This window comes from Girardinichthys multiradiatus, chromosome 18 (assembly GCF_021462225.1).
Source record: "Girardinichthys multiradiatus isolate DD_20200921_A chromosome 18, DD_fGirMul_XY1, whole genome shotgun sequence".
NCBI lineage: Eukaryota > Metazoa > Chordata > Actinopteri > Cyprinodontiformes > Goodeidae > Girardinichthys > Girardinichthys multiradiatus.
Window position 1 is genome coordinate 9,570,871 of NC_061810.1, and position 25,032 is coordinate 9,595,902.

Sequence of the window (25,032 nt, forward strand, 5' to 3'; positions counted from 1 at the left end):
TTTCTAAACATCTAAATATCTGGCTCAACACATCCAGCTACAGTCTTCAATGAATTGATGCCTTTCTCTTGCGGATGATGTTGCCATGTGGAGCAGTGAACCAAAAGTGCTAGGCTAATATTAACTTGTTTCCCCCTATTTTTCTATGACTTGTTGGTCATTCCGACCCATAACATATTCCAGTTCCAGTTAATTGTGTGCGGACAAAACCTATAGAAAAAGACATTATTCATTAATTTAGTACATGGCTTTTTACATCATAAAATGTAATGACCAGTGTTTCAGCTGCTCGCTGTGCAGCTCTTCCACTTATAGCCAGCTGCGTTTGCACAGCTCAGAGAGCAGGGCTTTTTAAACATTTTTGTGAAGAAATTGTAAAATGTTAAAAATAGTGAATTTATTCTAATAAAAAAAGAAGAAAGTTGACTAACCTTTTTTCACAATAAAAATTTTGAAACAATCACCTTGTTTTGTAGACTGTTAATACGCTGTAGGGGTAAGTAAATGTGTTTTGCCCTCTGTCTCACTTCTCCACCTTATATGTGACTTTTTTGTGTTTTCTAGAAATGATTCAAGAGATGAATCTTTTTGACTGTAGTTAGAAACACATAAATGTTGTTCACTTCACTAAACTTTCCCTCACATTCTTTGGACAGGCACAGAGTAAGCCTGCACTTCTCCCCTGTATCTCCTCCACCTCACTGTCTCTGCACCAAGGGGAATTTTGCCTGTAGCTGAACACAACTTAACACCAAGTGACATCCATCTTAAGGGCTCCAGCCAAGTGACGGCTGAGGAACACCAACCTTAATGGGAATTCTGTCTGTGTCCATTCTAATGCTACGCTGTGCACCGCATCTCACACTGATCTGTCAGTCGGGAACCAGCTGCATCAATGCCGAGGCACAATGCAGCCTCTTGTTACCATGCCAACCATGTAATTGCTTGTGCGCTTGTGCAAGCCCATGTGTGTGATTTGTGTGTCTGCAGGTGTGGCGGAGCAGTTTGCCATCGCCGAGGCTAAGCTGAGGGCCTGGTCCTCTGTGGACGGCGACGAGTCCAACGATGACTCATATGATGAAGACTTTCTGCCTGCCAGTGAGCCTACCACACAAAGCACAGGTAAACACACACACCAACACACACACAGAGCAGCTAAATCACATCCCATTGATTTATAGCTAAATAAGACACCGTCTCCCATATCCATCTCTCTTTTCCTCCCCCCTCTCTCTTTGTCTTTCATTGTCCCAGTGCCCCAGTTTTCATCCTCTCCTGACATTTTTCTGTTTGTCTGCGTAATTTGATACTCCTTTTGCAAGTTTAATATCATTTCCTGTGCTGCACAGGCAGCATCTGTGAGGGTATTTTGTGTTAGTGGTTTATAAAGGCAGTCAGCAGTGCGTGCAACACAGCTTTCATCTTGATTATGCACATTCATTAATAAACTGTACTGCACCTACATTCATATATACACCAGTAGCATCTTACATTCTGGCCGACCATTTTTAATGAGCTTTTATTTACACAGACACCTACAGGGGTTGGACAATGAAACTGAAACACTGGTCATTTTAGTGTGGGAGGTTTCATGGCTAAATTGGACCAGCCTGGTAGCCAGTCTTCATTGATTGCACATTGCACCAGTAAGAGCAGAGTGTGAAGGTTCAATTAGCAGGGAAAGAGCACAGTTTTGCTCAAAATATTGAAATGCACACAACATTATGGGTGACATACCAGAGTTCAAAAGAGGACAAATTGTTGGTGCACGTCTTGCTGGCGCATCTGTGACCAAGACAGCAAGTCTTTGTGATGTATCAAGAGCCACGGTATCCAGGGTAATGTCAGCATACCACCAAGAAGGACGAACCACATCCAACAGGATTAACTGTGGACGCAAGAGGAAGCTGTCTGAAAGGGATGTTCGGGTGCTAACCCGGATTGTATCCAAAAAAAATAAAACCACGGCTGCCCAAATCACGGCAGAATTAAATGTGCACCTCAACTCTCCTGTTTCCACCAGAACTGTCCGTCGGGAGCTCCACAGGGTCAATATACATGGCCGGGCTGCTATAACCAAACCTTTGGTCACTCATGCCAATGCCAAATGTCAATTTCAATGGTGCAAGGAGCGCAAATCTTGGGCTGTGGACAATGTGAAACATGTATTGTTCTCTGATGAGTCCACCTTTACTGTTTTCCCCACATCCGGGAGAGTTATGGTGTGGAGAAGCCCCAAAGAAGCGTACCACCCAGACTGTTGCATGCCCAGAGTGAAGCATGGGGGTGGATCAGTGATGGTTTGGGCTGCCATATCATGACATTCCCTTGGCCCAATACTTGTGCTAGATGGGCGCGTCACTGTCAAGGACTACCGAACCATTTTTGAGGACCATGTGCATCCAATGGTTCAAACATTGTATCCTGAAGGCGGTGCCGTGTATCAGGATGACAATGCACCAATACACACAGCAAGACTGGTGAAAGATTGGTTTGATGAACATGAAAGTGAAGTTGAACATCTCCCATGGCCTGCACAGTCACCAGATCTAAATGTTAATGAGCCACTTGGGGTGTTTTGGAGGAGCGAGTCAGGAAACGTTTTCCTCCACCAGTATCACGTGGTGACCTGGCCACTATCCTCCAAGAAGAATGGCTTAAAATCCCTCTGACCACTGTGCAGGACTTGTATATGTCATTCCCAAGACGAATTGACGCTGTATTGGCCGCAAAAGGAGGCCCTACACCATACTAATCAATTATTGTGGTCTAAAACCAGGTGTTTCAGTTTCATTGTCCAACCCCTGTATATGTAATGATAATAAACTTGACAAACTCTTGAGAAAATTTAGTTCCTAATACTTTTTTGTTTACAGCTGCCTTTCAGAGCTGCTGTAGTTTGTGGATTAAAATATTCTGCAATGTTCAGTTATATGGTCTGCTTTCCATTTCAGAGGTTATGAATATTTTGCAAAGCATTGTATCATTATATTCTATTGTTTTGATTTTAAGATTTTTATGTCTATAATATTTTCTAATGAATCTCAAGAAACCAAGAAAACAAAGGTACATTCATCAAAAAGCTGCTCTCGGCGGCATCTAATTGTAAAAGTCTCCTCCAGGAGCAGTTTAATATGCAAAAACATTTTTCATATTGCAGCATCCCAAAAAGTATTTGTTTTATCTCCTCACTACTTTGTCATTGCTGTTCTTCTTCTTTCAGGACTTCATGCTTACAGTTTGTGTTGTTCTTTCTAGAACTGTCATCTTATCCACCACACTTAAAGGACCTTATCCACCACCAGCTTTGCCAGCACCTGGGCCTGCTGAGGCCCTGTTCTGAGAGCGGAGGAGGGATTGGAGAGGGAGGTGGCAGTAGAGAGCCCTCCCCTACAGCGGGTTCTCCGGACACGCTGTGCTCCAGCCTTTGCAGTCTCGACGAGCAGCACCCACTGCTGCGCAACCTGGGAACTCATCGTGGTAATCACGCCCAAAACAACGCAGTTGAGCTGGCTGCCAAGATCCTGTCTGCGCTGCATGGAGGGGAGGAGCTGCTGGCCCGACTTCAGAGGGTGGGGCATAGTGGGCATGGTGGGGGAGACTGTGGCTTCCACAGCTTAAGTGGGGGCGGCCTGGGCAGTAGGTCCTATGGAGGTCAGGACTCTCCTTGCTACTCCATGTCTTACTCTGAAACGTATCTTTCACCTGGTGAGGATGATGAGACCCCCTGCAAGGACTATGAAGGCACTGTGTGCCAAAAGGAGGCAGAGGGCCAGGGGGTGGAGTATGCCCCTGACTATGACCCACGCAGGAGGGTGTCTGATGTGGCCTCCTCAGGGGTTGTTTCCCTAGATGAGGAGGAGGAAGAAGAGGAACTTGAGGAGAGGGCAGGAGAGCTGAACCATCAATGAATCCTCACCGCAGTATTTGGGCAGCAGAAACTCGCTCTCCTTATCATGGTATCTGAACAGTTTGAACCTCTTATTTAGATGCCCCACCCCCTTCCCTTTGATTGATGCACAAATCATCTGTCTCTGCCTTATTCTCACAGCATTTCAGCTCTCCACTCCATCCCATAAGTGCTTTGTCCCCATCCCACGTATTAACAGTTTTTGCTTTGAAGGCGTCCAAACAATCCTTTTCATCAGAGTGAGAACATTGAGGGCTGGACTAAGCGCAGTCAGTCAGGTGACTGACTCTCGGCTATGACGCCTGCAGTTTTTCAGCTATGTCTCCTTCGGTTCTGTGAATGGACACTTCTCCAGGCATACAGTTCGACTGAGAGTCCAAATCTCTGACTTATATCTGCATGTTATTTGCAAATGCTGAAATCAATGGGCTGACCTGAACTCGGGCACGTTTTTGTAATCTCCGCTGTGCTGTATCACCCCCGCCCACCTCTCCCATGTGTAAGCAGTCTGACACTACATCCTGGCACCTGTCCTCATCCCCCCATTATCTCCCTCCCCTGTTCCTTGCAAGACAGTAAATAGCATCCTTTTGGGCATGCCTTGCTGAGCATGCCAAACTATATAACCCCTGTCACTACCAATTATAAACAAATGCTGGAATGTCTTCAGTGGCAGGAAATGGTATGTATTTAAAAAAATAATCATGTGTTCCAAATGATATGACAGAAATGATATGCTTTTAATGTACTAGTTTTCTATCGGTCATGTTCTTGTTCATGTCATTATTATGATGGACAGCTGACACAATGATGATCAGCTGCTTGGTGTTACTTAGTGTTTTCTGTGGAGGACATCTGAACTCTGCTCCGGAAAAATAAAAACTCACAGCAGCACCACAGGAAACACAAAGATAAAGTTCCAGAAGTGACGCTTCAGCAACAGATGTTTGGCAGCAAGCGACAGAAACATTTCTTCCTGTGCAGAGATGAATTGCATTTGGAGATTTTTCTATATTTTTGTATGCGTTGTCTTGCTTTGATCTCTTTGCCTATGCGGCGTGCCAGTGTATGTGGTTTTTTGCACGAAGCTAATGTGGCTGTAGATTTCTCCTGTCCTTTGTTATCACTGTGTGATATAGTCTACTGGGAAAAAAAAAAAAAAAAAAAACAAATGATACAAATGTGAACAATTTTCCTTTATATTTTAAAACAGGATACTGTGATACGGTTTTTGCCATTTATCATGATCCTCATAAAGAGCTCTTGTTTTTCTCCTTTATTTAAAAACTTCTGAATGATCTTCAATATTTTCTCTCATGTTGACTCTTGAAAATCTTTGCCTTCTTTTCTGTACTCTCTATGATGCTTGCAAAAAGGCATGATAATGTGACACCTTGAGAGCCTCCATCCTCCTCTCCATGTTAATCTTGATGTAGTCCCTGAGAGAAAATGTCTTTCATACAACTCAGGAATCCCATTGGACCAGAGCATGGATGCATTCATTCCCACATGCACATAGGCACAGGCTGGTTTCCGGTACCAAGGAAAGCCAAGATTTAAAAAATCAAAACTTTTCTGTCATGAAGCTCCTATGGTTTAAAATCTGTTAGTGAGCTGCCAGAGAATGTTCTGGATTGACCAGGAAGTTCTTCAGCTGTATACAGAATAAAAGCATTGAGTTCCTCCATCACCTGTTGCTGCAACACTTGCTTCCTGTCAGCTTTCTGTTAATAAAAAGACAGTCATAGAGTGGAAACTAAAGAAGTGCCACCAATCACTCTTATTAGCTAATATTTTAACAGATGTAGGAATAATAGTTGCTGTCCTGTTTTAAAGAAAAGCTGTTAGTTTTTGTTAATCATTTTAGCTTTAATGCCTACATGCATAATACGGCTTGGGCCAGTTACCTGTATGGGGATTTATCTAGAGCTACACTTTCAAAGTTGGTTCATTTCCCTTTAATACCTGCCCCTGTGAGCAACATTCAGGAAAACCTTAGACCCCATTTAGACATGAGTCAGTATTAGGTCTATAAATAACCCTGATTTAACCCTATATATTTTATCTAGGTTTAGACCAAGCAAAACCGCCTGGGCTAAAAGTCGTCTAAGCTTGGACTTTGAGAAAAACATTCGTGAGGTCCACAAAGAATCTATAACTCATGCAAAATGTCAGAAAGCATAAACCGAAACTCAACAACATTCCTCTGATTAAATCCAAATGAATTTTATCCATTTGTAAACTGTGATCTCAGGGTAATACTGTGCAGAAAAAGGCTGTAATTTAGTTAGTTTATTTCATCTAAGTATTTTTAGGTATTCACGCTGTATAGACTTTGCTATACTTTCTGGTTATTGTTACAAAGTTAGGTTTGTTATTAGGAAATTGTCAGTTGCTCAGCATGAATCTTAATATCCAGCCAGAGCTGCTGCACTACAACTTTCGACATTTGTCAGAATTAATGAAATGCTTAATAAAGTTCTAATTAGGTGCCAGACAGTGTTTGAGTTACCAAACTTTTCTCTGGTTATTTAAAGCTTACAGTATCACAGCACTCTCCCTCCCCCACCTGTTGCTGCACACTGCTGGTTGGTCTGGCACTTTTCCCTTGCTTACAGAAGAGTTAGCTGTTTGGAAAGTTATGGCAAGGAAACGAAAAGCGCCACCCTGTAGTCACTAAACTAACGCAGCTGGCAACTTTTTGAAAGCTATGAGCAGGATGAATGTGAAGCAGCTGATTACAGACTACCTGAGCTGATAACCAGACTAATTAAAGATTTAAAAGTTGCTTTAAAATAAAAAAAATGTGTGTGCTTTGTATCACAATGAAACAGTAATATTAATTATGCTAACGCTATTTTATTTAAGGATCAGCAGCGATAAATTGTTGCTTTTCTGTCATAAATTAAAGTACTTTGATCATATTTGTTTTAAATCTTTGTTTTCATACCATGATACTGTGAAACCATGGTAATCATATGAGAATCTGGCCCATGCCTATGTGTACAGCAACCCTCCTCTTTCACCGTCACCCCGCATGTGTTCAAGAGAAACCCTGGAGTGAGTTGTTATTTTTTACAGTACAACATAATCCAAGCACAGACTTGATTCCTACTTCTATGCTTTTTGTTTAAAGAAACCTTAAAGTGTGTGTTTGTATTTTGAGATTTTGTGAAATTGTGTGTCCGACCTTGTCTCGTAAGATGTCAGCAAGTGCTCCAAGCTTGCACTGTATATTCATTCCCTCCAATGCAGCAATTCCCTTTAAAACAGTGTTTCGGGGTAGGCGAGCTCCTGCTTGAGGCTGAACTTTATCTGATTTCGGTGGATTAAACGAGAATGAAGGTCTGACATTGCCTAATTTACAGAAAACAGTGAATGCTAGTGTTCAGTTAGACAAGACCGTGACAACTCAGGGGGAACCATTGAAGCTGTGCCTTTCATACATCGCCTTTGACCTCTCAAACTGCATCATCATTGTAACATCCTCCTTGGTGTCGCTCAGACTTCCATCCCCTCAATCGGGATCACAGTATAATGCCCCAGTTAGACAGAGGCATCAGAAAATCCTGTTGTTTATCCTGCAATGATGAGAGCTTGCAGAGGGCCGATCTGCGTCACTGTCCTTTTGGTTGACATTAAAAGCTGAGCGATGCTGGCGAGGCGAGGTCGTGCTTTTGACTGAGCATGGTGACACGAGCGTGCCATTGTTCCATAACCTTCACCTCTTTTTCCCCTCTGATCATCAGTTCATTCTGTGCACCTCTTGTGCACACTTTTTCTCTGCATCTCTGTATTAACGTCCCCATCGCCTCTCTAGGTAAGGAAGGGCAACTTGGACTTCCTCTGTCTCTCACATCCATGTGTTACTTTATGATTTTTATACTTCGGAGAACCATGACTATTCGTTCATCACCAGAAGAGCAATTTGTCCTCATATGGATAGAAGTAGAAAATGTACCGCTGATACACCAGACAGCCTGATGAATGTGTTCCCTCTCCATCCTTCCATCAGCATCCTGTCCTTTCCAGTCCTTTCCTCCCACCTCTCTTTGTCTTTGTCCGTTCCATTCATTCTGTTGCCCCCACTCTTTTTCTGTCCCTCTGTCACTCCATTGTTCCCCATAGGGAGCTTATTAGGTAAATACTTGGAGGTCTGAGGGCTACCTTTGCCAAAAAGCAATTAGCTTGTGATTAGGAAAACGACTGAAGATCAGGAGATCTGTATCTTTCTCCTGTCTGGAGTTTTTTTCTCCTTCTACCCTTCAGTCCATCTGCTCTCTTTTTTCCGCCTTTCTCCCCAGGTCCTCATCACTAGCACACGTTTCTAAGTGGCAGCTTTTGAGGTCAGCTGTCCCAGAAAACTCTGTGGACATTTTTGCTTGTCTTTATGTTGGAAAGTGTTTTGAGATTTTGTGGCCCAGAACAACAAGAAACCCACACGGTCCTCCACTGTCTTTCTATCCAAACATGTTGTGTCTTGTTTGTGTGAATGTCCCTGGGCAATCCGTTTTAGTTTGTTGCTTCAGGCGAGGGCTGACTTTGGATACTTAACAGAGAGACATGTTCCAGAATCAGTGTGTGTGTGAGAGTGTGTGATATTCGCAGAGGGAACCAGTGCTATAAAAAGACATCAAAACATCTGTCAGACAGTGTCGAGACAGGAAGCCATATAAATATTCAGATGGTGGTAGTGCCCCTGTCATCTTATAACCTACTCACCATTTCAGAACAAAGCAGATGGGCCTAGGGACCACTCTCCTCGCACCCTGTCAGCGAATATTGGGTCAGAACTGGCCAACACAGCCAAGACTGAATAGAAACTACAGCAGGAAGTGAACAAGAGACCGATATGGTCCGTGTTTGACCCACATCAGCCTCAACTGTACAGGCAACAACAAGACTTACAGTACAGAGTTCAGAGAGCAAAGCCATACAACTCCCCCAACAGAGATAGTGTTGTAGGAACTAACAGGGTAAGAGGAAAAAGATATCATTGAATGAATGTAGTGTTCCACCCCCACACTGCGTAGGATTCATTTCACCATCAGCATCAGTCAAACACACCTCCTTACCCCTCTTCTTTGTCCAAGTCTCTTTTCTTCTTTCTTATACTTTTCTTCCTCTTTTGACTGAATGTAATTATTCAATTATTGCCACCTTGGATTGAAAAATAAATATATTTGTTTGCTGCATCTGATATTTCAAAATAAATCAAATATTGTCATTGCTCTTTGCAACAAAAAAAACAAAAAACTAATCTGGTGTGTGACTGGCTGTCTTTTTTGTTAGGTAGATGTTTTTTCAAGATGTAACAATAAACAGCATTAGAGATGCAACAATCAGAATTTTAGGGCTGATTGACATTCTTCTGTTTGTGTAAAGCTTTAACTTGTACATACTGATTTGCAGCCAATTCTGATTCCATATTTTAAATGTCTTTAACAGCTTATATCAGTGAATTTAATCGTAAGCTCTGCTAATATTACAAGAACAGCTGTCAGCAGTTCTGAAAGGCTGTCAACATTTTAAAATCCATAATTTTTCCTGGTAGATGGGTTGAAAGCTCAAAAGGATAAAACAGAGCAACTTTTGTATCCTCCAGTCAGCCTTCCTGTTTTCTGCTTGAAGTCTCACTCTCTAGAATTGTCAAAAATACGATTTCCTTTTGAACAGCGTCTTACATCTCTGTTTTCCTCTGACTTCAACACCTCAGTGATACTGAAAGTAGCTAACCTTTAGTCTTCTTCTCCACGGAACTAACCTTCACACCAACGGGCGTTGTTGGTGCAACCCGCTTCTGCTTACTGATCAGAAAAGGATGAGATTGTTTCTATTCCAACCAGCCATACGGAAAATTAAGTTTGAATCAAAATGGGCCGATTCTGGTCAGCAGTCAATTTATCAGTTGTTTTCTGTGTAGTACAGTGCTTTATGGCTGATCATACAATAAACTGTTGCGTTTACATCTTCAACATTTACTCACAGTTAACACAGTTTAAATCTGTTTGCAGTTACACACGTGGACAAAATTGTTGGTATACCTCAGTAAATGAAAGAAAAACCCACAATGGTCACACAAATAACTTGACAAAGGTAATAATGAATACAAATTCTATGAAAATGAACAAATGAAAGTCAGACGTTGCTTTTCAAACATGCGTCAACCGAATTATAAAAAAAAAAAAAAAACTTATGAAACAGGCCTGGACAAAAACGATGGTACCCTTAACTTAATATTTTGTTGCACAACCTTTTGAGGCAATCACTGCATTCAAACCATTCCTATAACTGTCAATGAGACTTCTGCACATGTCAGCAGGTATTTTGGCCACTCCTCATGAGCAAACTGTTCCAGTTGTCTCAGGTTTGAAGGGTGCCGTTTCCAGACGGCATGTTTCAGCTCCTTCCAAAGATGTTCAGTAGGATTTAGGTCAGGGCTCATAGAAGGCCACTTCAGAATAATATGTTTTTTAGCCATTCTTGGGTGTTTTTAGCTGTGTGTTATCCGGTTGCAAGACCCATGACCTGCGACTGAGACCAAGCAGCACTGGGCAGCACATTTCTCTCTAGAATCTCTTGATAATCTTGAGATTTCATTATACCCTGCACAGATTCAAGATACCCTGTGCCACATGCAGCAAAGCAGCCCCAGAACATAACAGAGCCTCCTCCATGTTTCACAGTAGGGACAGACTTCTTTTCTTCATATGCTTCATTTTTCCGTCAGTGAACACAGAGCGGATGTGCCTTGCCAAAAAGTTCAGTTTTTGCCTCATTTGTCCATAGGACATTCTCCCAGAAGCTTTGTGGCTTGTCAACATGTAGTTTGGCAAATTCCAGTCTGGCTTTTTTTATGATTTGTTTTCAACAGTGGTGTTCTCCTTGGTCGCCTCCCATTAAGTCCACTTTGCCTCAAACGACATCGGATGGTGCGATCCGACACTGATGTTCATTGAGCTTGAAGTTCGCCTTTAATCTCTTTAGTTTTTCTGGGCTCTTTTGTCAACGTTCGTATTATCCGTCTCTTTGTTTTGTCATCAATTTTCCTCCTGCGTCCAAGTCCAGGGAGGTTGGCTACAGTCCCATGGATCTTAAATTTCTGAATAATATGTGCAACTGTAGTCACAGCAACATGAAGCTGCTTGGAGATGGTCTTATAATCTTTACCTTTAACATGCTTGTTTATCATTTTCTTTCTAATCTCTTGAGACAACTCTTTCCTTCACTTCCTCTGGTCCATGTTGAGTATGGTACACACCATGCCACCAAACAGCACAGTGACTACCTGTAGCCCTATACAGGTCCTTCTCAAAATATTAGCATATTGTGATAAAGTTCATTATTTTCCATAATGTAATGATGAAAATTTAACATTCATATATTTTAGATTCATTGCACACTAACTGAAATATTTCAGGTCTTTTATTGTCTTAATACGGATGATTTTGGCATACAGCTCATGAAAACCCAAAATTCCTATCTCACAAAATTAGCATATCATTAAAAGGGTCTCTAAACGAGCTATGAACCTAATCATCTGAATCAACGAGTTAACTCTAAACACTTGCAAAAGATTCCTGGGGCCTTTAAAACTCCCAGCCTGGTTCATCACTCAAAACCCCAATCATGGGTAAGACTGCCGACCTGACTGCTGTCCAGAAGGCCACTATTGACACCCTCAAGCAAGAGGGTAAGACACAGAAAGAAATTTCTGAACGAATAGGCTGTTCCCAGAGTGCTGTATCAAGGCACCTCAGTGGGAAGTCTGTGGGAAGGAAAAAGTGTGGCAGAAAACGCTGCACAACGAGAAGAGGTGACCGGACCCTGAGGAAGATTGTGGAGAAGGGTCGATTCCAGACCTTGGGGGACCTGCGGAAGCAGTGGACTGAGTCTGGAGTAGAAACATCCAGAGCCACCGTGCACAGGCGTGTGCAGGAAATGGGCTACAGGTGCCGCATTCCCCAGGTCAAGCCACTTTTGAACCAGAAACAGCGGCAGAAGCGCCTGACCTGGGCTACAGAGAAGCAGCACTGGACTGTTGCTCAGTGGTCCAAAGTACTTTTTTCGGATGAAAGCAAATTCTGCATGTCATTCGGAAATCAAGGTGCCAGAGTCTGGAGGAAGACTGGGGAGAAGGAAATGCCAAAATGCCAGAAGTCCAGTGTCAAGTACCCACAGTCAGTGATGGTCTGGGGTGCCGTGTCAGCTGCTGGTGTTGGTCCACTGTGTTTTATCAAGGGCAGGGTCAATGCAGCTAGCTATCAGGAGATTTTGGAGCACTTCATGCTTCCATCTGCTGAAAAGCTTTATGGAGATGAAGATTTCATTTTTCAGCACGACCTGGCACCTGCTCACAGTGCCAAAACCACTGGTAAATGGTTTACTGACCATGATATCACTGTGCTCAATTGGCCTGCCAACTCTCCTGACCTGAACCCCATAGAGAATCTGTGGGATATTGTGAAGAGAATGTTGAGAGACTCAAGACCCAACACTCTGGATGAGCTAAAGGCCGCTATCGAAGCATCCTGGGCCTCCATAAGACCTCAGCAGTGCCACAGGCTGATTGCCTCCATGCCACGCCGCATTGAAGCAGTCATTTCTGCAAAAGGATTCCCAACCAAGTATTGAGTGCATAACTGTACATGATTATTTGAAGGTTGACGTTTTTTGTATTAAAAACACTTTTCTTTTATTGGTCGGATGAAATATGCTAATTTTGTGAGATAGGAATTTTGGGTTTTCATGAGCTGTATGCCAAAATCATCCGTATTAAGACAATAAAAGACCTGAAATATTTCAGTTAGTGTGCAATGAATCTAAAATATATGAATGTTAAATTTTCCTCATTATATTATAGAAAATAATGAACTTTATCACAATATGCTAATTTTTTGAGAAGGACCTGTATATAGGCCCACTGACTGATTACAAGAATGTAGACACCTGTGATGCTAATTAATGGACACACCTTGATTCAACATGTCCCTTTGGTCACATTATTTTCAGGGGTACCAACATTTTTGTCTAGGCCTTTTTCATGAGTTTATTTTTCGAAATAATTCTGTTGAAGCATGTTTGAAAAGCAATGTCTGACTTTCATTTGTTTATTTTCATAGAATTTTTATTCATTATTACCTTTGTCAGATTCAAGTTCTTTCTGTGACCATTGTGGGTTTTTCTTTCATTAACCGAGGGGGACCAACAATTTTGTCCATGTGTGGAGCTAACTGACATGAAGACATGATCACTGGTAAGACCCTATAGCAGCAACAGACAGCTGAAACAGTCAAGATATACTGCTGATCCTGCAGGCATGTTTCACTTTTCCATTACATCACCATTCTGTTGGGAGCTGGCTGCTCCAACTTTGGTGGAACTGAAGGGTTTTTATCAGAGGGGACCATGCGTGAGTTAAAACAAGGCCGACTTATGAAGAACTATGAAACTAACAGGTAAATCTTCAGAAACAGATTGTTTCTAAACATTTTACAGGGAGTTGTTTCAAAAACGTGTGACAATGTTTTATAGTGGTCTCATAATCATATTTAGAGTATAGTTTTATCCCTACAACCACAAATATCACCCTAGCTAAGCTGCTTGAGGAACTATTTTCAAATGTCAGTCCTGTTGTTTTGCAAAACTTTAACTTTTAGACTGCCCCTTTAAGCACTGATGTCCATAAAGTTGGAGTAAGAATGTTAGTCTTTTCCAAACATATGACGGTGAAAATTAAACCACAATAAATGAAATTCAGATTCAATTTAGTTTATTTAAATAAAGAAACGAATCTGAAAACAAAACTATTGCAACTTTATGGGAAACAGTGTATTTTCAGAACACAGAGTTCCTCCTGGACTGCTGATTAAATTGTGTAATACAAATCAGGGGTGAAAACATTCATCCAGGACCAGGACACAATACTGTATCATAAGTACAAAAAAAAAGTAAAAATGGTATGATACAGTGAATATTTAGCATTAACACACTTTTATACGTAACACAAACACTGTGAAAAACTCACTTACTAATAAGAAATAAATAAACTGAACATTTGTATAGTGTACTGATGTGGATAATAAAACAAACTTTCCTACACGGTGAGATGAACAGGTCCTTGTGCATAACTACGTTTCAAAACACATGAAACTATAAATACTTTAACATTTAGTCAAAATAGGTGTTAACATAGATGATTAATAATCAGTTTAAATCAAAGCGTTCAAACTGTATATGGTTTAACAGTTGTTCGCCTCACAAAAAAAAGAGCTGAGATAAACACCATTCAGAAAAGTCCTTGTCAAGGTTGTGAAGCAGAGCGGAGCAGCATCTGATCCTCCTGGCTCAGGCCCTGATCGGATCAGATCTTCACCACAGACTGAAACATCTGATTCTGAGCTTCAGGTCTGAGAAGCTGCTGTTCAGGCTGTGCATTAAAGATACACAGTAATATCTGGACCAAAACTTAAATAAATCCCAGTATCTGAAGTTTCATTGCTAAACTTGAGGAAATCTGTGACCTTTTCAGTCTAAAACACTAAAGCTTCTTTATTGAAGGAGATATTTTTAGCTGTTTCATTTAACTACTTTATAAGCCATTCCCTCTACAGCCATGAAACTTTTCATAATTTTCTTAATTATATCAGAATCTCTGCAAAACAAGAAAATGTATAAAAGACGAGTGTCTTCCTAAACCAGCTCTGGGAGGGTGTAAGTGGTGAATACTACACAAACGTCATAGTATGCAGCTACCACTGTAGCTCTCAGTAGACCGAATATTTATAGGGCTGTGAAAAAGGATTTTTCTTTCTTGCAAATTTCTTCTGTTTATGCTTTTTTTCATCTGTAATCCGATCATCTGACATATGATCTTAAAACTTTATTATTAGAAACCACTTTTCAAATTATGATTTCATTTATTAAATAAAAACAAACTTCCAAACCAGCTTGGCCCTGTGGGGAACAATGGTTGCCCCCTAACCCTAATAACCCTATAATAACTGGTTGTCCCACCCTTGGCAGCAACAGCTTCCATCAATGAGTCTTTTATGTCACTATGGAGGAATTCTGGCCCACCTTTCTTTGTGTAATTGCTTCAATATAGCCACATTGGAGGGTTCATCAAGCATGAATGCCTATTTAAGGGCATGCCACAGCATCTGTCTCAGATTTAAGTCCAGACTTTGACTATGCCACTCCAACACCTTTATTATGTGGGTTTTTAGCCATTCAGAGAGGTTAAGTTCACAAACTGATGACAGTGAATTCATCCCTCAGGATTTTCTGGTGGAGAGCATTCTCCCATCTGTTATGGCAAGCCATCCAGATCCTGTGGCATCAAACCATCAGCATACCTCTGCCATGTTTGACTATCGGTATGATGGAGATTTTCTGAAGTACTGTTGTACTTAGATGCAACATGAGACTCACCTTCCAATCGGTTCCACTTTTCTCCTCAGTTCACTGAATATTTTCCCAAATGTCATCAAGACGTTTTATGGCAAATTTAAAACTAACCATTGTGTTTTTTTTTGGTCAGCAGTGGTTTTGACCTTTGTATAGTAGATGCCAATTTTTGCCCAGTCTGTTTCTTATTGTTGCATCATGTATCAACAGGCCTACAATGCTTTAGAAGTTGTTCTGCTTTCTTTATTGACCTCCTGTTTAAGTGTTAGATGTTCCATGTTTTCTCCATTTGTGTATAATGCCTCTAATGATGGTTTTCTGTCCCAGAAGTGGCCTTGCAACACTTTCCAGACTGGTAGTTGTCAATGTCTTTGTTCTTCAGTTCATTTAGATGGGGACATGATGTGTGGTTTTTGACATATTTGTTCCTAATTGTGAACATGTGTCATATTGGTTCTATTTAAGGTATTTCTTGATTCTACAGGTAAGGCAGCAATCAGGCCTGGCTGTGACTGTTTAAACTAGTTAATAATTTTTTTCACAATTTAACAAGGGGGTTAATAGTTTTTATTTGGATTATCCCCCCACCTTTATAAATAAAATCATTATTTGTTTTCACGCAGGTCATCTTTGTCTGATACTAAAATTAATTTGATGATCTAAAAAATTTAAGTGTGATAAAACAACTAGATCATTCACAATATAGCTCTAGAGGTCCACGTTCTTCCATCGCTCCCTAGGTTTTTCCACTACTTACATGTGGAATTTAATATCCAGAAAGAACCAAAGCTCAAGTAGCAACATGGACCATGATGTGACCTTGTTCACAATGATTTTGATAAATACTATCCATATTCAGTATTAGCATTGACTGGTGGCTCTAAGGATCTATGTAGCAGGGCTGCATGTTCCATCTATAGAAGAAGAGTATATCGTGCAAAAATACATCGATTTTTCATCCATTCTTTCTGTTGAGACAAATCTTTTTCACTGTACTGCAACTATTTTCTTGATCTAAGACTTTAAATAATGGCTCAAAAAGTTTAAATGACCACAGCTTCTATGCAACTTTACAATTTTTTTCATTACACCAACATCTAAAACATTTCCTAGTAGTTATATAAAATAAGTTGGTGTTAGACTGTGAACTGACCTGTGTTGCACCCCCATCTTAAAATAACTGTTCCTAAACGTTTAGTTTTCAGCTGATGGATGCATTAGTTAATAACTGTGTTAACCTCACTGTGAGCTATTCACAGTGAAAATGACAGGAAGTAAAATTCACTTTGTCACAATTTAATGTTTTAGTTTGACATCATTATATTTTTTGACATGTTTGATACCTTTTTGTTTTGTAAATTGCGATTGCATAACCATTAAACTCAGTTCAGGCTAAATAGTTTTCCAGGCTGCCTGTTTGAAAATTATCTGCTGGATAGGCTGAAAGCTTATCAGACTGTTATAAAAAGAATGTGATTAAAACCGTTTTAATGAAGAAAAGCCTACAGCTACTGTCATGAAGGCTAGCCCTTTTTGATTACGTCTGTTTTATTACATAGCTTTTTTACATAACTGTTTTTTTGTTGGAAATCATGAAATTTAAAACAAAAAAACAGAAGTCCATCTTTTGTAAAACCTAGAAAATTATAAAACTGTAGATCTAGTCAGAAGTTCACATACACTCATTATTAGTATGAATGTCTTATTTTCTGCCTTTAATAATTTACATAAGCCATTCATTTTTCCGGTTGAAGGCTGATAGAGAAATCAACTTTAGTAGATTAAAAAAGGAATTTGGTGCACAGGTTTGAATTTACTGCAGATTGCCTCTGTGTGGATTAGGCTATAGTTAAGCCCAAATATATTATACATTATACATTCAGGCTGAAATATACATTATAGCCATACCATATAGTATATGTTTGGTTAAATGTAAGTTAATGTGTTCTGTAAGTTGGAAATAAATCCAAATGTTTATTGTAGCCATCATCAAGCTTTCTGCATAATTCCATTCAGATATCTGACCACTCTTCTGTTCTGAAATGCTAGCCTTCATTTAACCTAATGGATCTCCCCTTACTTACCTGGCTTTTAAACATAGTGCGTTCCGAAATGGATGCAATGTTTCATTTTTTCACTTTTGCAATACACCAGTGGCACTGGCAGCAAAACAAACTCTCTGCATGATGCTGCCGCCGCCATGCTTGACAGGTAATACAGATGTTTTAGATTTGAAAGCTTCATGTTGACTCCTCCTAGCATTGTTGTTGCATATGTGTCTAAATAGCTAAATTTTAGTCTCATCTGAACAAAAGGGTTTCTCCAGACGGCATGTGGCTTGTCCATGTAGGCAGCTGCAACTTTCAGTCGACCTTGAACATCTCAGTTTTGGCTCGGGGGATTCTTTTAAGGTCATCACCCTCGAAATCTAAGTTCAAACGTTTTCACTGTGGACAGTGACACTGATGTTTCAAGAGTTTCCAGTAATCAATTTCATGTCTTCTGATTCTCTCAGTTTTGAGTCAGATGGTGGAAACTTGGTTATAAATTGGAGTTCCAAAGGGACAGTGATGCCTATAACAAAACTGGTTTTAGAGCAAATAAAGAAAGCATCCTCTGGAGTGGACCTGACACCAACTCTATTGAACATTTATAGAATAGGCTTCACATCTGTGTCTGAGCCAAGAAACCAGCCTATTAAAAATACCATCACTATATCTGATACGATTTGTTAAACATCCAGCCACAAGTTGTTATTGATGGATTAGAAAAATTCAAAAATTAATTCAAACTTGTGTACAAAATTCTTGTATTATGAGTCCATCTTGAAGAAAGAATGGTTCAAAGAAATCATTCCAGTTACTTGTGTATGTAAACTTCAGACTGGAACTGTGAATGCTTTATGCAGCTAAAGCCAGCTTGACAGATCCTCTTCCAGCTACAGGTTAAATTTATCTGGCTTCTACCACATTCAAATGTTTTACTTTAAAACATTTCTCAACCAATGACATGCTAAAAATACCAAGCATTGTTGCATTTCTTCGTGTGTTTGGATTGGTCCAACTGTAGAACAACATAGTCAAAAAAATAAATGAAGTTGTAAATACATTTTGTCCTGGGTGTTATGATATGCTACATGTGAATCTAAGTTTTCTCATGTAGATTTCTACATTTCCTGAATATATGCCAGCTGCAGATATATTGAGGCAGGTTGATTTAACAATGATTCCCTCAAGTTCAGAAAACATAAATGGATCTTTCATGATGTTCTGTGTTTACTTTTTGCCTTATTAACACCATCATATTATCTCCCCTGCTAAGCCATGGTGCTACGACTGATGGTTCACCATCTGGCACGGGTCAGGACAGAGGCAGCTCTGTCATGAGGGGCTGAAACCATTCCCAGAGGAGATACTGGATCCCCAGTGAGGGAGCTCAGGATGAACTTCACCGCTGCTCACTGAGTGACGCTGCAGGAAACAGCTGAGTCTAAACTTTGTCTCTTTCTATTATCCTTCTGTTCTTGATTGTAGCACCATATACAGAGAAATGTTTGAAGCCATTCCAAGGGTTTATTAATGTATGCTATTTTACACAAAGATAGATACAGGTGTTTCACCCAAGAGCACACATTAGGACTGTCATGGTGATGCATCCATACTGCTTCGTATTAGCTGCAGAATTACTGCTTTATAGCTGACACAAGGTTTCCCTGGCATGGCTGAGGCTGAACAGTCCTGCAGGGCACAATAAAATACAGCTGAAACTACTTTTCAAATGAAAATACAAGCACACAAACATACATCATTAAAGGTTTTCCCCTATGTGAATGTCAAAGGGATAATAGAACCCTTTTGAAGACAACTGTGTCAAATGTCACTGGAAATATGAAGGTTAACAGAGTACTGTTAGAGCAGGTAGGAAAAGTGTGCACAACCCTGTCAATATTATGCCAGGTGTTTGTGATGAGACCATGATAAATCATTTGAAAACTTTTTTTTACATTATTGCAACATATATCCTGTGTTACTGAACTGCAAAAAATGCGGCAATAACCTGATTGCATAAGTTGCTGACACTTTAAAATTTTGTTAAACTACATTTTGATTTAATTCCAGCATTCAGTCTTTTTGAGTTCACACCTGTTTTCAGTTATAAGAAATCTGATTAACCTAAAATAAAGTTCAGCCATTCCAGGAGGTTTCTCTTGACATTTGCTAATATGTGTCCTTTAGCTAAAACCTTAGTTTGCTGAGGGGTTGTAAAGGATCTAACTGTAGTTATCGGTCAGGAGAAAGGTTTAAAAAATGCATAGTGGTACAGTGAGGAATATTGGGAGTAAATATGAGGAACAGTAACATTTCTACAACAGGATATTTCCCCATGATTGATATAAACCACTACAGCAGTACTGACGGACTGGCTGTGTTCTGCAAAAGTCTCCCAGTAAGTCACAACCTGGTTAAAGTAAACCTTAAGTTTTTGGAAACAATTCCAGATGATACGTTTGCCACACAGTCCATTCTGGTACTATTAGGTATCAGCTAGGAAGCTTAGGATGGAGAAGATTTTTATTTTTCAGGTCCAAAATTACATCCAAATCAAGGAAAGAATAGCTTCCCCTGAGGAAATTGGTTTTGGAAAGACCTCAACAGACCTCGCGTGAAGAGTGCTGCAGACAACAATTGTCCTCACTGTATTAATTTAGGGTTGTGCACACTTATGCAACTAGTTTCCGACAGTGATGTTACAGTTTTGCATCTAATATATTTAGTTGTTTTTTAGTTTTGTGGATAAGGATTGAAGTCACATTAAATCTAGAAGAAGTTTGCAAATGCGTTTTCATACTCACAAAAACCTGTCCTCAAACCAACATTTTATTTCCTTTCTAAATTGGTTATCAACATAGAAACTTTGATTCAAGTATAAAGAGTGCAGTTTGTTGTTTTGGCTCACAGCCTGTACCCCCCACCCCTGCACACAATGTCAAACATTGTGTGCAGGGTCAGTCTTATGGATGACCTGACCTCTCAACGGCTTTTCTATTTCCAACTACATGCCAGAAACTTCTCCAGCAGCTCTGATGGCTGTTATCTCTCTTGGTGGGTATTTGTGTGTGAGAATAGGAAGCGGTCTCCACTCATTATCAGTTTGTCCGTTACACTCTTGGCCCAAGTGCTTGGACAAATTGCCATTTAAGGCTAAAGTCAAAATGCGTTGCAGAGTAGTCAACACTGCGTCCCATAATGCAGCAGGGCTTTATTTAACCCCACGGCAAAGACCCCAGGATAGTTAGGACGCGGTCAGTAGCTGCTGGAAAACAACTACTCTGAGGCTGTTCTGGCAGTTTTTAATTTCTGAGAACAGTTTGGTTGTATCTGGGATAGAAGTGGAACCTCAGTAAGTTTTAAAGGCTACTGTAAACCTCAGTCATGACATCCCTGACAACTTCCAGCCAAAGATCTTCTTCCTCATATCGCTCCTCATCACGTTATAGCACTTCCAGCTGCTATCGATCAGATGGATCACTTAACGGATCGTCTGATTCCCTGGATGCCCATTTTGAACCTTTTATAGACTCTGCCAATTGTTCTAGTCTGTTCAGAGAGGAGGGCCCCGGGGGGCCCAACACTTTGCCCTACTTTGGCAGACACAACAGATTATCGTTGGAACCTCAAGGTAAGGAAATCACACATTTGCCTACTGATGTGTCTATTTCTTACTCGTGTATGACACAGTAGAGCGAGTCGGAGAATACAGTTAAAAATGAGCTCAGTCCCATCATCAGGTAATGAAACCTGAAGGTCCAGCATTTCTTTTTTTATTTTCTAGTTTGATGCCAGTTTTGCCTGATTATCTATGAGAACAAAGTGTCAGATTATATTATTGCTTTAAAGGGATATAGCTTTGAAATGTTTTGGTCCCTGGTACTGATCTGAGTTACAGGCATTTGTCAATAGCATGTTTGGGGAGTGATAAGAATTTTTACATAATATTCAGAGAAATCCAAAAGAAGTTTATGGATTTCCTATCTACAGATTTTCTTGCTGAAAAAACTTTTAGAAATATAAGCTTCACAGTAATGCCTGGCTTCAAAACGTTTTATAGATCAAATATGTTTTAATTGCTAAACATAATATAATTTGTTAAAGTATTTTTATTGTTATAAAGGGTAACTAGATTTGTACAACTTACATTTATTTCAAGACCAAGCTTTAAGGAAGCTCTGTTTTATATCTGCTCCTCCTGTAGGTGGCACTGTGATGAACTGGCAGAGCGGAGCAGGAAGCGGGGTGCGATGTCTCGGTGACTCCTACTGTATGACGACTGACCTCAGCCAGTTCGAGCCACACGACATAGTGGTGATGGCCTACAACCACCACGTCGTCATTCACGCACAGAAGGTCTGAATGTGTCTGTATTTTCTTTTTCTTAAATAGAAACACAGCAAGAAGTTCAGAAAAACCATAAAATATATTTACACAGACTGTTGCTGCCTTATTGTGTAGTTTTACTTAGGCTGGCATGTGCTCCCTTAATTCTGGCGTTAATTGAAATTGCTTTTTATGAGGTGACCAAAGTAAAGCCAGCACCCTTAGCTTAGATTGACACATCACCTAAGTTTTCAGGACTTGCCCACAAGCTTTAGAGTAAGCTGTTACATTCTGAAGTTTAACCCATTTTGATTTCTCTCAGACAGACATAAAAAAGACATAAAAACAGCAGTCAAAATATGTTTTTCCAGCCTTTCTACCACAAGCAGTTATTAGTTATTTATACTTGGAGCAGAGGTTTATGTCATGCCACTGTGGAAAATGGTGTTCATATTTTAAAACAAAAACAAAGTGATTACTGAGCCATATACGTCAACAGACAGAGGCTGATAGGACAAATGCAAGGGTGTCCCAAGTGTGTCCCTCAGAATAATTTTGTGCCAATCCCAGTTCAAGATTGGTACAAATTTGCCAGCACTGGCAGTTGATTTTTTCATTTAGTGGTATGGTTACATTTTCACTGACAAATAAAAATGGGAAAAGTTGGGTACAACATAAGGTAGGCGTCTCATTAACCACGTTGCTTTTTTTAATCCTAGCTTCATAATAAGTAGAAACACAAACATCGAATTTTACTCAATAGCAGACTTTGGTGATGGCTAAAGTGTTGTCAAAGGGTGACCTATATCCCATTTTTCCTCTGTATATTTCTAATGAACACTCATTTGCAGATCTATTTTTTTTTACAATGGTCTGATTATGTTTGTTTGATGAAAATATTGCATGTTTTGTAATTATTGATGTAAGAAGAAAAAAAAAATACATAAAACTATAGTATTTTAGTTTTTGAGGCAGAAGTTAAGAAAATATCAGGCACACATCACTGGAAAAGAGGATGAATTTGACATTCTGTGTAAAAGCAGTGCCATTATTTACTAAATCAGACCCTTGTGTGTATAATGTCGTGTCTGATTACTTTGCGCTGAGTTCATAAAATCCAGTGTGTACCCAGATGTCTACTTTAGAAAACATTTTCTAAAGTTTTTAATCTCTCTTTGCTTTTTACAGGCCTTCTCTTTTAAACTGGCAAACATATCAGTAACATTAGCACAACATGGCGCTAAATGCAGAAAGCTACAGAAATTATTTCTTCAGTATTTTGAGCAGATAACCTGCAAGCATGAAACTTTTGTGCTTTCCTGTCTCTGCTGAGGCTTTCAATAAAAGTTAACAGGCTGAATTTTTGGGTAGGCTTTAATGCTTAATGCTATGCTCCTGCAGGCTCTTTCAAACCAGAGTTGCCATATCTCTTAGAATTAAACTATATCATCTTTCTTTTTTGATCTTCTTTCCTTGATCCTCTCTTGACCTACTGGTGTTCCTGTTTCTTCTCTGCCTCTTTTCGTTTCGTTTCATTTCTTTCTTTACTTCTCTTTTTCTGATGTTCTGTCATCCTTCTTCAGGTTCTGGATGATGGAAGCGTCAGTAACACGTTCACCCATAAGTCCCTGTTCCCAGAGGACATGGATCCCCTGTCGGTTAGTGGGACCCTGGACCTTGACGGTACCCTATGGGTGACCGTGCGACGGATCGTGGAGCTGAATGGACCAGAGACACTGGGAGTCCCTACCTACACCAGCGAGGCTCACCTTTGACAACTTTCCTCATTGTGTTCTCTGAGTGACAATCATAGCTATCATTTAGGTGTGTCCTGGCTTCAGTGAGTAGAAGAGCTCGCCTTTTTATTCATTCTCATCAGTGCATCAATTTTCTAATAATATAATATAATAAATGCTCCACAAAAGATTCATGGGTTTCCATTTTCTCTTCATATTAAAACCTAAAAACACAATTCAAGCCAATCTAATTGTTACAGTCAGGCCCTGCATTAACACCAGATTAGTTCCAGGCTTTTAAGAGTAAAATAAAAGGTTCAACTAACAAATCAGCTGACATTTCCAACCTTACTTCATTTCAATGTTAAAAAAGCTCTGGAGGTTTTTTTGTATTATTGTGTCACTGACTAAAACGCAAGAGAACCACAGTTCAGATAGTGAGATCATCCATCCTGCACCAGACATCTCCTAAGGCGACACATTGTGGTATTGGAGGAATAAATGAAATAAAAATTTTTACAGAACAGCTGTATTCTGGTTTTATTAAACTTGCCTGACTTCACTCGTACTCCAATAACACACACTTCATGTTTTGTACTTGAAGTGTGTGTATATGCTTTAAAGTAACCAATTTACTTTAAACAAAGTAAATTGGTTATTGAGTTTTAGATACATCCACAACTTAGGTCAACTACAGATAAAGCTTTGATATGTTGCCTCTCCAGAACATATATAGGTACATTAACGTAATGCATGAACTATGTTTCTACTATCGGACGTATAAAAAAAAGCCGTTTCATTGTTTGGATGAGAACATACAGAAAGTTTGCATCCAATCCTTCTGGACATGAATGTCATGGTAATTTATGACTTTAATGTACTCATACTCATACTCGTACTCATACTCGTCGTCTTCCGCTTCATCCGGGACCGGGTCGCAGGGGCAGCACACTCAGCAGAGACACCTAGACTTCCCTCTCCCCAGACACCTCCTCTAGGGTCCTCCGGGGGGAGCCCAAGGCATTCCCAGGTCAGCCAAGAGACATAGTCCCTCCAGCTTGTCCTGGGCTGTCCCCTGGGCCTCCTCCCGGTGGGAAGTGCCTGGAACACATCCCAAAGAAGGCATCCTGGAGCAGCGGCTCTACTCCGAGCTCCTCCCGGATGGCCAAGCTCCTCACCCTATCTCTAAGGGAGTGCCTGGCCACCCTATGGAGGAAGCTCATTTCTGCCGCTTGTACCCAGGATCTCGATTTTTGATCATGATCCAAAGTTAATAGGTGAAGGTAGGAGCGTAGACCAACCGCTTCGCTTTTCGGCTCAGCTTTCCCTTTACCACAATGGACTGGCACAGTGTCCTCATTACTGCGGCGGCCGCACCAATCCATCTGTTGATCTCCCGCTCCTGAGATACTCAAACTCCTCCACCTGAGGCAGAAGCTTCCCTCCCACCTGAAGAGAGCAAGCCATCCTTTTCTGGTCGAGAACCATGGCCTCGGGCTTGGAAGAGCTAATCCTCATTCCAGCCACTTCACACTCGGCTGCGAACCGCCCCAGTGTATGCTGTAAGTCTTGGCTAGAACAGGTCCTAATTAGTGCTGGCAAT

General features: G+C 40.4%; 2 protein-coding genes across 6 annotated transcripts in view; both read left to right on the forward strand.

Annotated features, from left to right (window-relative positions):
• fam131ab (family with sequence similarity 131 member Ab) overlaps window positions 1-5,082 on the forward strand; it is a 28,592-nt gene extending 23,510 nt beyond the window's left edge. For all 5 annotated transcript variants that reach the window (XM_047391821.1, XM_047391822.1, XM_047391825.1 and 2 more), the window contains 2 exons: window positions 991-1,122; window positions 3,259-5,082. In XM_047391821.1, coding sequence (XP_047247777.1) covers window positions 991-1,122; window positions 3,259-3,911 — 785 coding nt within the window. In that variant the 3' untranslated portion in view covers window positions 3,912-5,082. The remainder of the gene's footprint in view (window positions 1-990; window positions 1,123-3,258) is intronic.
• Window positions 5,083-19,382: 14,300 nt separating this feature from the next.
• Window positions 19,383-23,953, forward strand: LOC124884499 (heat shock protein beta-7-like). Its single transcript, XM_047392437.1, has 3 exons — window positions 19,383-20,998; window positions 21,572-21,723; window positions 23,277-23,953. The coding sequence occupies exons 1-3, from the start codon at window positions 20,752-20,754 to the stop codon at window positions 23,466-23,468; spliced, it is 591 nt and encodes a 196-aa protein (XP_047248393.1). The 5' UTR covers window positions 19,383-20,751; the 3' UTR covers window positions 23,469-23,953.
• Window positions 23,954-25,032: the final 1,079 nt, after the last annotated feature.